This window comes from Petaurus breviceps, unplaced genomic scaffold, assembly GCF_028583685.1.
Source record: "Petaurus breviceps papuanus isolate PSGF00001 unplaced genomic scaffold, PetGlider_PUasm1.0 91133, whole genome shotgun sequence".
In the NCBI taxonomy this organism is placed as follows: domain Eukaryota; kingdom Metazoa; phylum Chordata; class Mammalia; order Diprotodontia; family Petauridae; genus Petaurus; species Petaurus breviceps.
The window spans coordinates 15,322,430-15,334,792 of NW_027187419.1; the positions used below are offsets into that span (position 1 = coordinate 15,322,430).

General features: G+C 33.4%; 1 protein-coding gene across 7 annotated transcripts in view; it reads right to left on the reverse strand.

Annotated features, from left to right (window-relative positions):
• GRIA4 (glutamate ionotropic receptor AMPA type subunit 4) overlaps positions 1 to 12,363 on the reverse strand; it is a 484,847-nt gene that overhangs the window by 137,907 nt on the left and 334,577 nt on the right. For all 7 annotated transcript variants that reach the window (XM_069079653.1, XM_069079654.1, XM_069079659.1 and 4 more), the window contains one exon: positions 11,406 to 11,590. In XM_069079653.1, coding sequence (XP_068935754.1) covers positions 11,406 to 11,590 — 185 coding nt within the window. The remainder of the gene's footprint in view (positions 1 to 11,405; positions 11,591 to 12,363) is intronic.

The window sequence follows — 12,363 nt, forward strand, 5'->3', positions numbered from 1 at the left end:
ATAGGAAGAAACAAAAAACCTAAAAATCATCCCTGCTATCAGAGAACTTAGATTGTATTATTGAGATAATATGTGCATATGTAAGTATATACAATCAAAACAGAACTGTGCTAAGCTAAACATTGGGGATATAAGTACAAAAAAACCCCCAATTTCTACTACACCTTACAGGGGATACTCATACACACATATAGGAACATAGAGGATATATAGGATATCTATACATAGGAAATATCTATGTTATAAAATAAAAACTAGTTGAAAACAGGGTATTCAGAGAAGGAAGATCTTAGCCTTGGGAGAGAATGAGAAAAAACTTAGTGAATAAGATGGTGCTTGAGTTGATTCTTGAAGGAAGTGAATGATTGTATGAGGAAGAGGTTAGGAAAGAATACATTTTAAGTATGCAAAAATTAAGAATATCTGCAATTCAACTTGTTGGTTGATTAATAACTGTATAAATTTTACATTAAACTGTCCATTTTTATAACATTTTATTATCATTGTGGAAACAGAATGAAAGAGGTATTCTTTGTATTTGTGCATTTCACAAGTCACTGACACCAACTTTACAGTGATGAACAGCTCTGAATTCAATGAGACAGGGGACGTAGTTCATCATCAGGTTCTTCCCAGCTTAGTAGAGCTTTCCTGAGTTTGTGCTCCATCAGTGTAAGCCTTCAAGAACTAAGGATCACTTACATGAAATGCTATCATCATGCATCATTGTAGGACCCCTATAGAGGATTTGCTAATGTCATTTGAAAAGAAAGCAATTTCTGGGAACCGCATATAAATCCATGTTAAAATGTGAATTCTTTTTAGGATGTTAGCAAATGAAAAAATTCACAAGTTAACTGGATTCATTAAGTAGATAATAATTCCATTAACTGCTAATAACTTAGATAATTTAAGAAAAAATAATGTAGCGATATGAGGTAAAAAAAAATTGGCTTTCAATTCCTATGCATAACAAAGGATCTAAAAGTATAATTGAGGAAGTGAATAGAGCACTGGCATTGGAATCAAGAGGACCTGAGGTCAAATTCAACCTCAGAGACTTGACACTTACTAGCTGTGTGACCTTGGGCAAGTCACTGAACCCCAATTGCTTTGCCTTCTCCCTCCATAAAAAATAAAATGAGAAGTTAATCAATAATTTGCAAACATAGTGGATAGACAGCTGATCTCAGATTCAGAAAGACTTGGGTTTAAGTTCTGTTTCTGATATATATTTGTCACGTGACTCTGAGCAAGCATTTAATCTGTTAGTGACAACTAACATTCTAAGGCAACATTCTAAGATTGTAAATTGCAGAGTAGAGGCTGACCTGCATTGGTAGAAGTACTTTCCCTTGACAATGAAATGACAAGTCTGACCTTCCCTGTGTCAACCTCGCCCACCAGAAAACAAACAAAAACTCTTAAATTGTGAATAGTGCTTTTAGTGAAGATTTTTTTATACCACTTATATAATAGGAGCAGCTATAAAATATTACAATAATGGCAGTTATTCAAAATTCTGAAACCATGAATTGTCCTTGTACATTTTAAGTATCACTATTTATTATTGATGATTGAATGCTATTTTCTGTTTTCTAAATGGTAAAAGTTCTTCTGGTGACATCTCATATTTAGAAATGTAGAATTTCAAAGGTGGAAGGGCCCCATCAATTTCTTATCATTCATGTACTCATCTCATCCTCTCATTTTGCAATATGAAGAAAATGAGACCCAGAGAAATTAAATGAGTAATTCAACGTCACAGTGGCAAATGACAGCTAGGATTAGAACATAGTTCTCCTCAAGTTAATAAGTCTATTAATATTAATAACTATAATAATAACAACAAAAGTCTATTATTTTATTATTCTGTGCAATAATTTATATAACATTAAATATAAAAGAATATAATAGGATGGTGACTTGTTCTCAGTCTTTTTTTTCTATTTCTTGAAGCCCCTTAAAAAGATGAGAATAAGAAGATAAGAATAATAATAAAAAGCAACTTATCATAGTTAGTTAGCATTCTACAATTCACAAAACATTTTATTCATAAAAGTCCAAGTGAAATAGTAAAAAAAAAATAACATTTCAATTTTGTAGATAAAGGAAAAGGCTCCAGATTGCTTGGCCAGAGATGTCTGCAATCTTGTCACTGTGACTATCAGTAACTTTGGGATAACATATTATACACACTGGTTAGTTTTCTCATGATTCAGATAGTTTTCTTAAACAAAAATTTGGAGAATATTACTGCTTCCATCTTGGTAAGTAGTATATCTGTTAGCAGGTTTCGGTCCTAATCAGCATTAAATTATTTAAAAAATTCAGCAGCAACAAATTTTTAATAGATACACTAAAAATTTGGTGTAAGAGAATGAAAAATTCAATAATAGCATGAAAGAACCTAATAGAAATGCACTTTCCTCAAGTTACTGCAAAAATGGTTCTTTGGAAAAATAAAAAAAACAAAGTATAAATAACATAAAACAGAATTGTAATGAGATACAGGTGTTTAGAAGCAACCTTAATTTGTATTTAAGGGTAGCTATTTAGAAAAGCAAAGAATTTTTTTATCCCTAGTTGTATTTCTTTTCTAAAAAAGAATTTGAGAATGAATGGAAAGTTGAACAAGTGAGGTTCAATGTAACAGTAGAAATTTGACAAATGTCAATTTTATGTGAAAACAGATTTTTTTTCTACTGAAACACATGCATCTGTAAACTCCTAGTTGAGCAGTTAGTCATCCTAGAAAAAGTGATCTTTAGTAGAATTGATATGTGATCTGTGATCCCTTTTGTTATGGACTGTGATATTTTTGGCTCCCTATCTATCTCTTTTTTTCAGGGATGCAAACAACAGGCTAAAATCAAGTAATTTGGATATAATTTTTAAAATATTTAAAATAATCTCTATTATTTTATAAGAAAGAGGAAAATTCTAAATGAACAATGAATGAATCAATGTGATTTATTTATTTTTCTTTAACATGTGCACTTTTATTTGAATTCCTCTTAAGTTAGTGTACAGGTAAAGGTGCTCCCCTCTTCTAAGTACTGGCACTAATCTCAAGGAATTCCAGGGAAGATTGTAAAAAGTTTTCATTATCATCTATGTTGGGTACAGGGAAGGAAATTGGGGACCATTATGATTCTGATAATGATAAAAAGGAGCTAGTATTAAGGCACAAGACATAAATTTTTTTTTAAAGGATTATATGATTTACATGTAAAGCAATAGTACATCTCTCCTGCCCCACCCTCAGGCTGGTCTGGATTTCTGTTAAGTACCTCCTTTGTGTAGAGCCAAAGTGCAATCAGAGAAGCAAGTAATTTTTTCTAACAATGCATTATACAATAATTGGAATGACTACTAAAACAAAACAAAAACAAAAAAAATGTATAATCACAGTTTTGAAGATGCACTGTTGAACTTTGGGAATGTTTGCTTCCAACATACCTAGCCTGCATACCTTCTCCATTCCAGTTTTTAATTCCTGAGTCAAGTGCAAAAAAAAAAAGCCATACCAATCTTATTTCCTTTTGGGAGGCAATGATCATGTCACAATCTTTGACAAAAACAAGCACACAAAAACCTACAAATAGTTTATTTAGAAGGATTTGTGGTAGACAATGGTGGATCTAGAATGATTCATCGTGCTCATAGGCCCAGTCTTTATCATTATGATTGCCACTTGTTTGGATTATTGAAATAACATACCAACCAACCGGTCTTCCATCATTCATACTGCTATTCTTAATGTACAAATGTATACATAGTTTTCTGCTGAAAACCTTCACTTTTCCTAGTTAGTAAAGTATAAGTTAATTTTTCTAATATCTAGAGCCCTCCAAAATCTAGCCACAACCTACCTTTCCAGTGTGATTTTATACCACTTCCCTTTTTCCATAGTCTAGCAAAGTCAAATGATTAATAATCTTGTTTTTATATTGCCCTCTGATGGCTCAATTTATTTGTACATACCATCTCCCATGTCCACAATCCCTTCTTCTGATATCTACATGTTGATGTTTCTCAGTTACATCCAAGTCAAGCTTAAATGCCACCTCCTCCATTGTGTACCAAAAGAGATATAATAGGAAACTTCTCTTCAGGCTATGAACTCTCTTTCCTTCTTCAAATTTCTCATAGCACTTTGATTTCTCCCTTCTACTTATGAAATCCTGAAGTTATCATAGATAGGTGCATTCATGTATTATTCCCCCCTTTCATGAGATGGTAAGCATATTATGTGAAGGAATTAATTTTTTATTTCACTTTTATACCTCTAAAACAATATGATATACATACTAGGTACTTAATACATATTTGATAGATGGGAGAGTTGAATTATCTTTTATCTCTTTCATTTATAACCTTATGAATTGTCCTTTCCACATACATTTCAATCTTTATTATTATTATTATTTGCTTTTTGGAGGGCAATTGGAGTTAAGCGACTTGCCTAAGGTCACATGGCTAGTAAGTGTTAAGTGTCTGAGGGCAGATTTGAACTCAGGTCCTCCTGATTCCAGGGCCAGTGCTCTATTCACTGTACCACCTAGCCACTCCATTCCAATCATTATTAATAGTGAAACTCACCTAAATGACTAAATCACATACTAAAACTGGCTTAATTCAACAAAAACATATAGCTAACTGTTTCTTCTCCTATTAGTCTTAGAATATTTGTTCTAGAAGAGACCTTATAGATTATTGAGACCAACACATCATGCAACAGATGAGGTCCAGAATGGTCAAATAATTGACCTTAGGTCACATTGCTAGCAAAGTTAGAGGAAAGATCAGAACCTGTTTTTTTGACCAAGTTATTAGTCTTTCTACCACACCTTGCTTCCTCCTGGGAGTAATTGGTAGACAGATATTCATTACTGAAACATTGGATCTCCAGTTTAAAAGTCTTCTGGAGAGTGAAAATATAATTTTGTAACAGTTGGGATTAACCTTAAACATAAAATGAAGTGATAGCTACTTGACTGATGTGATTTCTGGGGTGGGGTTGATTATTGAATATTTGAGATATAAACAAATATCTCTCTAACCTGGTCTGGTTCTTGAAATTCTTTTAACTTGGTTCACAGTCTTTTATTCCATACTTACACTATAAACTTTGAATTGCAAATTTCTACGATAATAGTACATTATTAACTTAAATCAGTGTAAAGGTCAAATTGTTGATGCCAGATTTCTTCCTGGCAGAGGGGATAAAGGAAAACAACTGAGCATGGGCAGCCTACATAGAAAATATGACAAGAGTTGGGGGTGGGAGTCACCATTTTTCCAGGAACTTAAACACTGTGACAACAATTTTCATGTTTGACAAAGTTGTGAATTAGAATTTGTTATGAAATAAGAAAAAGAGTTGGACTAAAAGTTCTTTATGGCCCCTTCTTACTCAAGAATTCTATGATTCTAAGATTAACTAAGCAGGATGATTAGCCTCTTTGGGAATTATAATGGAACATTATTGCATGTATAAGGGAAAGACCAGGAAGGAAATTATTTCTGAAAATCACATACCAGTGAAAAGCGAAAAAGAGTAATCAAATAAATTGTATGTTCTTATATTTAGAGGTTGAAAGCAGTTTAGAGATTGGTCCTCTGGTCCAATACCTTCATAGCAGAGTAATGATTTGAGTCCACATTTGATGACTCCATATTCATTACTCTTACTTTCAGATTAAGTGACAAAAAACAAAGAGCTAGAAAATGTACCTCTAGCTTTTAGTGTTTATTGACCTGCTTAATGTAGTTGGTGTACAATTCATATAATTATCTTCATTGGTTACAATACTGTGAGTGACCTCATAAAGAACATAGAACTTTATTTCCTTCTTTCTTAACTGTTAATTTCATGTGGTTTTAGTTGTAAAGAGCCAATTCAAAATAAAAAAACAAAACAAAACAAATTATGGACTCATGTCCTTGTATAATTTTATTTTTCTCATATGGGCATATAAAAAAGTATAAGATTTCATTTAAATTTAAGCAAGAATTAATTGTGAATTTGTATACCTCTTCTCAGAATTAACTAGTTTTTTTTGCCTTTTGAAATAAACATACCTTTTGGAATACATTTTGAAATAAAAATTTGCAACATTTTCTATTACTTCTTAATCTACTCTTAGAAGCAGCACGTAGAACAGGCTCAATTGAATCTAACTTAATTTTAAACATCTACTAATTCATAAAAGATACCTCTACTGTGTTATTCACTTCTCTTCTTCCTTGCAAAACTGAATAGCATCACTCTCTGATACCTTTTCTATTTCCTTTAAAAGAAAGGGGAAAAAAAAAGCACAGGAAAACCTGCAGCTGTGGCAACAGTTGCTTGGGAACCATTTAACACCACTGTTTAATCTCCTTCCATTTTTGGTATATTCGTCTGGTTTAAATGTAAATATGTATGTATGGTGTTTCAGGTTTTTCAAGGAAAACTTATCTGTTGTAGGGAAATTGTGTTTCTAAATCTATTTTTTCTAAATAAAAGGATTAAAGTAGTAAAATCCCACATATTGACTAAGAAATGTACAACCTTATATTTTCACCTTTTTCTTTATTTTCTTGCTCATTCTGATTGAGCAAAATTAAATGTGCAAATATACCTTTGCAATGAAATAGCAAGAGCAGCAGCAACAGCAGCAGCAGCAAACATTTCTGCCAGTACTGCATTGGAGTAGGGCTGGGAGGAAGAAGTGAACAACTGTAGGCTACCTTGAATGCCTTTACATATTGTATATACACTATTTTCATGGATATTTGTGCTTTTTTTCTGAAAAAAAGTTGATTGTGCTATAACTATCTATATTAGTGTATGTGCCACTTAACAGTTTTCTGCTTTGATTTCCTCATCTTTAAATTAGGGATAACAGTCTCTAAAGGTAATTTTGAAGATCAAATACTATAATGTAGGTAAAATACTTTTCAAATAGGGGTGGCTAGGTGGCACAGTGAATACAGCATTGGCCCTGGAGTTAGAAGGACCTGAATTCAAATGTAGCCTCAGACACTTAACACAAAACTAGCTGTGTGACCTTGGGCAAGTCACTTAATCCCAATTGCCCTACCTTCCCCTCTCCAAAAAGCAAAAATAAAAAAGTACTTTTCAAATGTAAGACCCCAGACCTGGAATTACAGATTTGTTTGAATTCTGGCTCTGCAAGTATGACCTGGGCAAAATTCTTCACCTCTCTGGGCCCCAGGTGTAAAATGAAGAATGCCTTCTCAAGTCGCTGTCAGCTCTCGATTTATGAGTATAAAGAAATATTAATGACTTTTGATATTTCATTCCATTCCATGATCATCTTCAGTCTATAATACTGAAGTACTATGGTATGGCGGATAGAGGACCATCCCTGGCATCCAGAAGACCTGGGTTCGACTTCTGCCTCAGACACATAACTAGCTGTTTAATCATGGGTACATTACTTTCTGCCTCAGGCAACTCTCTAATACTAAATTAAATTGCCAGTCTGCATTAATACAGAGAGTTTCTACCTTGGGAGTTCTACATAGAGATGACATCTTAGAAACAGGCTTAAACAAACAAAAACAAACTATAAAAAAATTCTTTGTTTGGGAATGAATTTTATGGACAAGAGAGTATTTTTTAAATAAGAAATATCAGTTCCATGGTTATCTTTGCAATTTACTTAAGTTAAATCTCTTTCAGTAAGTGTCTATTAAGGCAGCTAGGTGGCACAGTGAAGAGTACCAGAGCTGGAATCAGGAAGACTCAGCTTCCTGAGTTCAAATGTGACCTCAGAGACTAGCTGTGTGACTTGGACAAGTCACTTATAACCCTATTTGCCTCAGTTTCCTTATCAGTAAAATGAACTAAGGGAGGAAATGGCAAACCATTACAGTACTTTTGCCAAGAAAACCCCAAATGAGGCCATGAAGAATTGGACGTGACGGAAAATGACTAAACAACAAATTTATCTGAAATTCCATTAAAAATTGTTTTCAATGAAAGAATAAAGACATATGGTACAATATTTGTACTTTGGTACATATTTTGAAGCATCCCAATGAATATTCATTACATGGAAATGGACAAGAACTTATTTGTGCATGGCATAAACATAATTTGGAAAAATGGACACCAGATGAGGTGTATCTCTGAGTTTAGCTGTTCATTAACATATTTTGAGAGAAAATTGTGTGAGCTGTTTCCATTATGTTTTTGCAAATTGGTACAAATTAAAATGTCAGCTAGGTAATTATTGACAGCATATAGCAGTAATGTGAAAGTGTCCTCATCCGAACAGAAGTCTGCTAATACATCACCTCCCCCTGCCTGCACCAAAGAAGCTAGCTTTGTCTACAAGTTTGATTTTTACCATGCCAATCCTTGTACTTACTATTTAGCTTTTAAGAAAAATTAGTAAGGATTAGTGCTACCTTGGTTATTGCTTATCCGCTAAACTATTCTTCAACTAGGAAAGAAGAATAAGGGACACAGAAAATCATATGAGATAACAGAACAATAAAAGTCAAAGGGCAAAATTATGAGTAGTTCATCTATTTTCAATTTATTTGAATAAATAAAAAATAAAACTAGAAATAACTTCAGATAATTTTATTTAAAGGTAGTGAATGCAATAGTAATTTGTTTTACTGGCGGGAACTGGTTGTGGTCTATGGAAGTAGACTTGTCATCAGTGTTAAAATAGGCAAAGAAAACCCTGTTGTGTAGAGCTTGAGGGCAAAATATTCATTATGAGCCAGTGAAAGGACATTAAATTCTCACTGAAACAAGGACTCTTGAAACCATTTAGGAGATCTTTGCTTGAGAGGCATCCTAGGGGATAAAAGTCTATTATCACTGTAATTATTATTATGCAGATATCAGAAAAAAGGCAAAAAATAGAACTCATCAGAGAACAGACAAGTTCTACTCTAAGTTGAATTCCTGGGATCCTTACTTCTTTTTGGTAAGGACATGAAAAAAAATCATATTTCCAGTTGCTTTTACAAGAAGCTTATTTAAGTTATTCGGAGAGCTTATCCTAAGCACCAAAGTATCCTGGTTTCCTCTTTAGAAACTAGCGGGGCCTTTGAAATGGGTCAGTGTCTTCCAGAAACTAAATCACCTACTGCTGAGTGAGTCTTTTAAATAGGTATTAACCAGAGGCACCTTCTGGACCTTACTCTGTCCTCATAATAGAATCTTGGGAATTCAGCCAATTTGGGGGATCAGATGCCCAACGGGATTTAATAGGAGTTACATACAAGGCTTTAGCTACTCAAACCCATAATACAGTTGTATTAGGAGAGGAGTAGTTATAGTTCAGCTGGAGGTTATGTATGTCCGGATAAAGCAATCAAACAAGAAAGTCTTCATCTTGGTTTCCCTAACTTCTGAGACTCAGCTAAGAAAATAGTCAATGAATCAAAAATGATTTTTATGTCCAAAAACCATCAGAGAGGCATCAATGGCATAAAGAATAGAGAATTTGCCTCAAACTCAGGAAAACCTGGATTCAACTCCTGCCACTCATACAAGCTCTCCAGCTGTGGGACCCTAGACAATCACTTAACTTTGTAATGCCCCAGGCAATTCTCTAAGACTAAATTGAAGATTAAGTATGGATGTGCATTGACAGACAGTGCTTCATTATTAGGGTGTTTCCTGTCCCAATTAAACACAGGTCCAAAAAAAAAAGCTCAAAAAAGTGGAAAGGAATCTCTGAGGAAAAATAGGAGGAAGGGTAATGATTCTTAATTTTTTGGAGTTATCTAAAAGAATTATGGAAGTTATACAAAAATGCCATTTGCCAGTAGGTCTATATATTTAAATTATTTGAAGAAATGAGGAGAAAGAAATATAAAAATGCAAGAGTGTGAGGACAGGTCAAAGGCCAATAACATGTACTTGCACTGAATTTTGAAATATTCTTTCAATAGCTGATTCACTATTCATTTTTGAGAAATTTTTCAGGATGAGAGAATTGTATTGTTTATTTGCTTATATTTAATATACACACATACTTTCCTGAAATGATTGTTAACATGTGAATGTCCCATTGTCTCCTTTTATAAAGTCATGTCTAGATTAACAATGATTACAGAAGAACAGCCTTCCCCTACCTTTTCTATTTCTACAGTTGCCATATCACTCAAAGAGAGAAGAATCACAAAGCTAAAAATGACCGTGGAGGTCATGTAATACAATGTCCCTCTCAGATATCTTTGAAGGCTCCCCTTTCCAAAAAGAAAGAAAAAGAAAAAGAGAAAGGATAAAAGAGAAAAAAGATATTTTTGCAACAAAGGCTAAAATTAATCTTATGTACATACCATTATAAAACTTTTCTGCATATCTGCTTATATTACAATTTAAAGTGTATAATTATGTGCATGTGAAATTGTAAGTAACAAACAAAAAATCTTGTTAATATATATTCTCTCTAACCTTACAGCTATCTTGAGTAAATATAACTAAGCAAACATTTTTTAGACCACTAGATGGCATACATTCACCATAATCTTGATACACTAGTACTAACTATATCCTAAAATACAGACTTTCAAAATACTATCCAGGGTTAAGCAAAAGGCAAGCACGTATTGTTTGACAATATTTTCCAATAGCTTAACACAATAATCTAGCATGGTTTTATTTTTCCTGCCTACTTCAAATAAAATGTAGAAATATATTTGAGTGCTTTATGAAGGAATTCTTCTTAGATACAAACTTATATATACTCTTTAATTTCTATTTGCCCTGGTCAGATAGGAAAAAAAAATATGCTGTACCCAATACTAGCTTATAAGTTTTTAAGGTTTACTTTTCTTATCATTTCACATATACTGTTCTCCAAAGATCAAAAATATTTTCTTTATGAGAGACTCACAGACTTCTATAGGATTTAGAAGAAAAGAATAAAATAATTTAGTGATTCTCAAAGGTCATCCTCAAAGGGCCTTCACATATCTACAGCTTAAAATTCCATTAGCTCCCTTAAATTCTGAATCACTTGTGAAATCTTAGGACATAAAAATAATTAGTTGAGCAATACAAAGCATCTGAACATCAGGCAATCAATTAACAAACTTGTAGTAAGCACACAGAGTAAATACTAGATAATTCTGGTGAGGGCATGTGAAGATATTAGGACCCACAGAGCGATGAAGAATGGCCTCCTGTAGGAAGTAGCATTTGAGCTTAACTTTGAAGGAAGATAGATATTCTAAGAAATTCAGAAGAGAAGGAAGAGACACAAGCCATTCCCAAACATGAAATTACAAATTCAGTTGGCAGAAGATTCTCACAACCCAAGAATTCAAGAAAGGGTCTCCTAACTACAAAGTTTGGAGATTGTCCCCAAATCAAATTAAATACTTCTAGACTTGAAGTCCAGGTGACAAATATGACTTACCTGTTCTAATATGTTTTGAAGCCTCTCTATTTCACAGTCTATTACAAATTTCTTTTCTTGTCTTCGATCCAGATCTTCTAGAAGCCTCCTATAGCTGGCATCATTAAAGTTTTCCACACATATGGCACTGACATGCCAACCATTTTGTCCTGCTTTTTCCATAATAGCTTGAAGTATGGAGTATCCTAGAAGAGAAACAGAGACATACCAAAAGTTTTTTTTTCATTTCTTTAGTAAATGATAGATAATTGCAAGGAATCTCCATCAACATGTTCAAGTCCCGTCTCTCACCTATACTTTATGCTTGAGGAAGTAAAAAACCTGGATAGTTATTTTTATCATTGATTTTTCTTGTTCTCACTTTGGGCAACAGTAGATAGGAATTAGATATCAATTGGCTGAAGCTATGACCTTTTATATATGACCTTATATAAGCACGAATATGTTCGTAGAGTGTTAACCCCCACCCCACCCCAGTAGAATGTAAGCTTCTTCAGGGAGAGAAATATTTATTTTATTCTGCATATCTTCAGTACCTGGAAGTATTTTGCATGTCATAGGTAATTAGCAAATGCTTTTTACATTTATCTGAATGATCTCTATAGAATGGAATGTGATATATTTCAGATTAGATAAAATGATATGGAATAGTAGTTCATGCCAATTTAACAAATATTGATCAAGTGCCTACTATTCAGGGAAAAAAAAAGGATATGTGAATCTGCTAGGTGCTGGGAATGCAAAGGTGGGAAATGACTGTACTTGTGAGGTGATTAAGAATATTCCTGACATATTTATTGTCTTTGTATATTAAAACAACATAGCATAGATAGAGTGCTGGGCCTGGAGTCAGGAAGACTCACCTTCCTGAGTTAAAATGTGACCTCAGGCAGTTACTAGTCATATGACCCTGGGTAAATCACTTAACCCTGTTTGCCTCAGTTTCTTCATCTGTAAA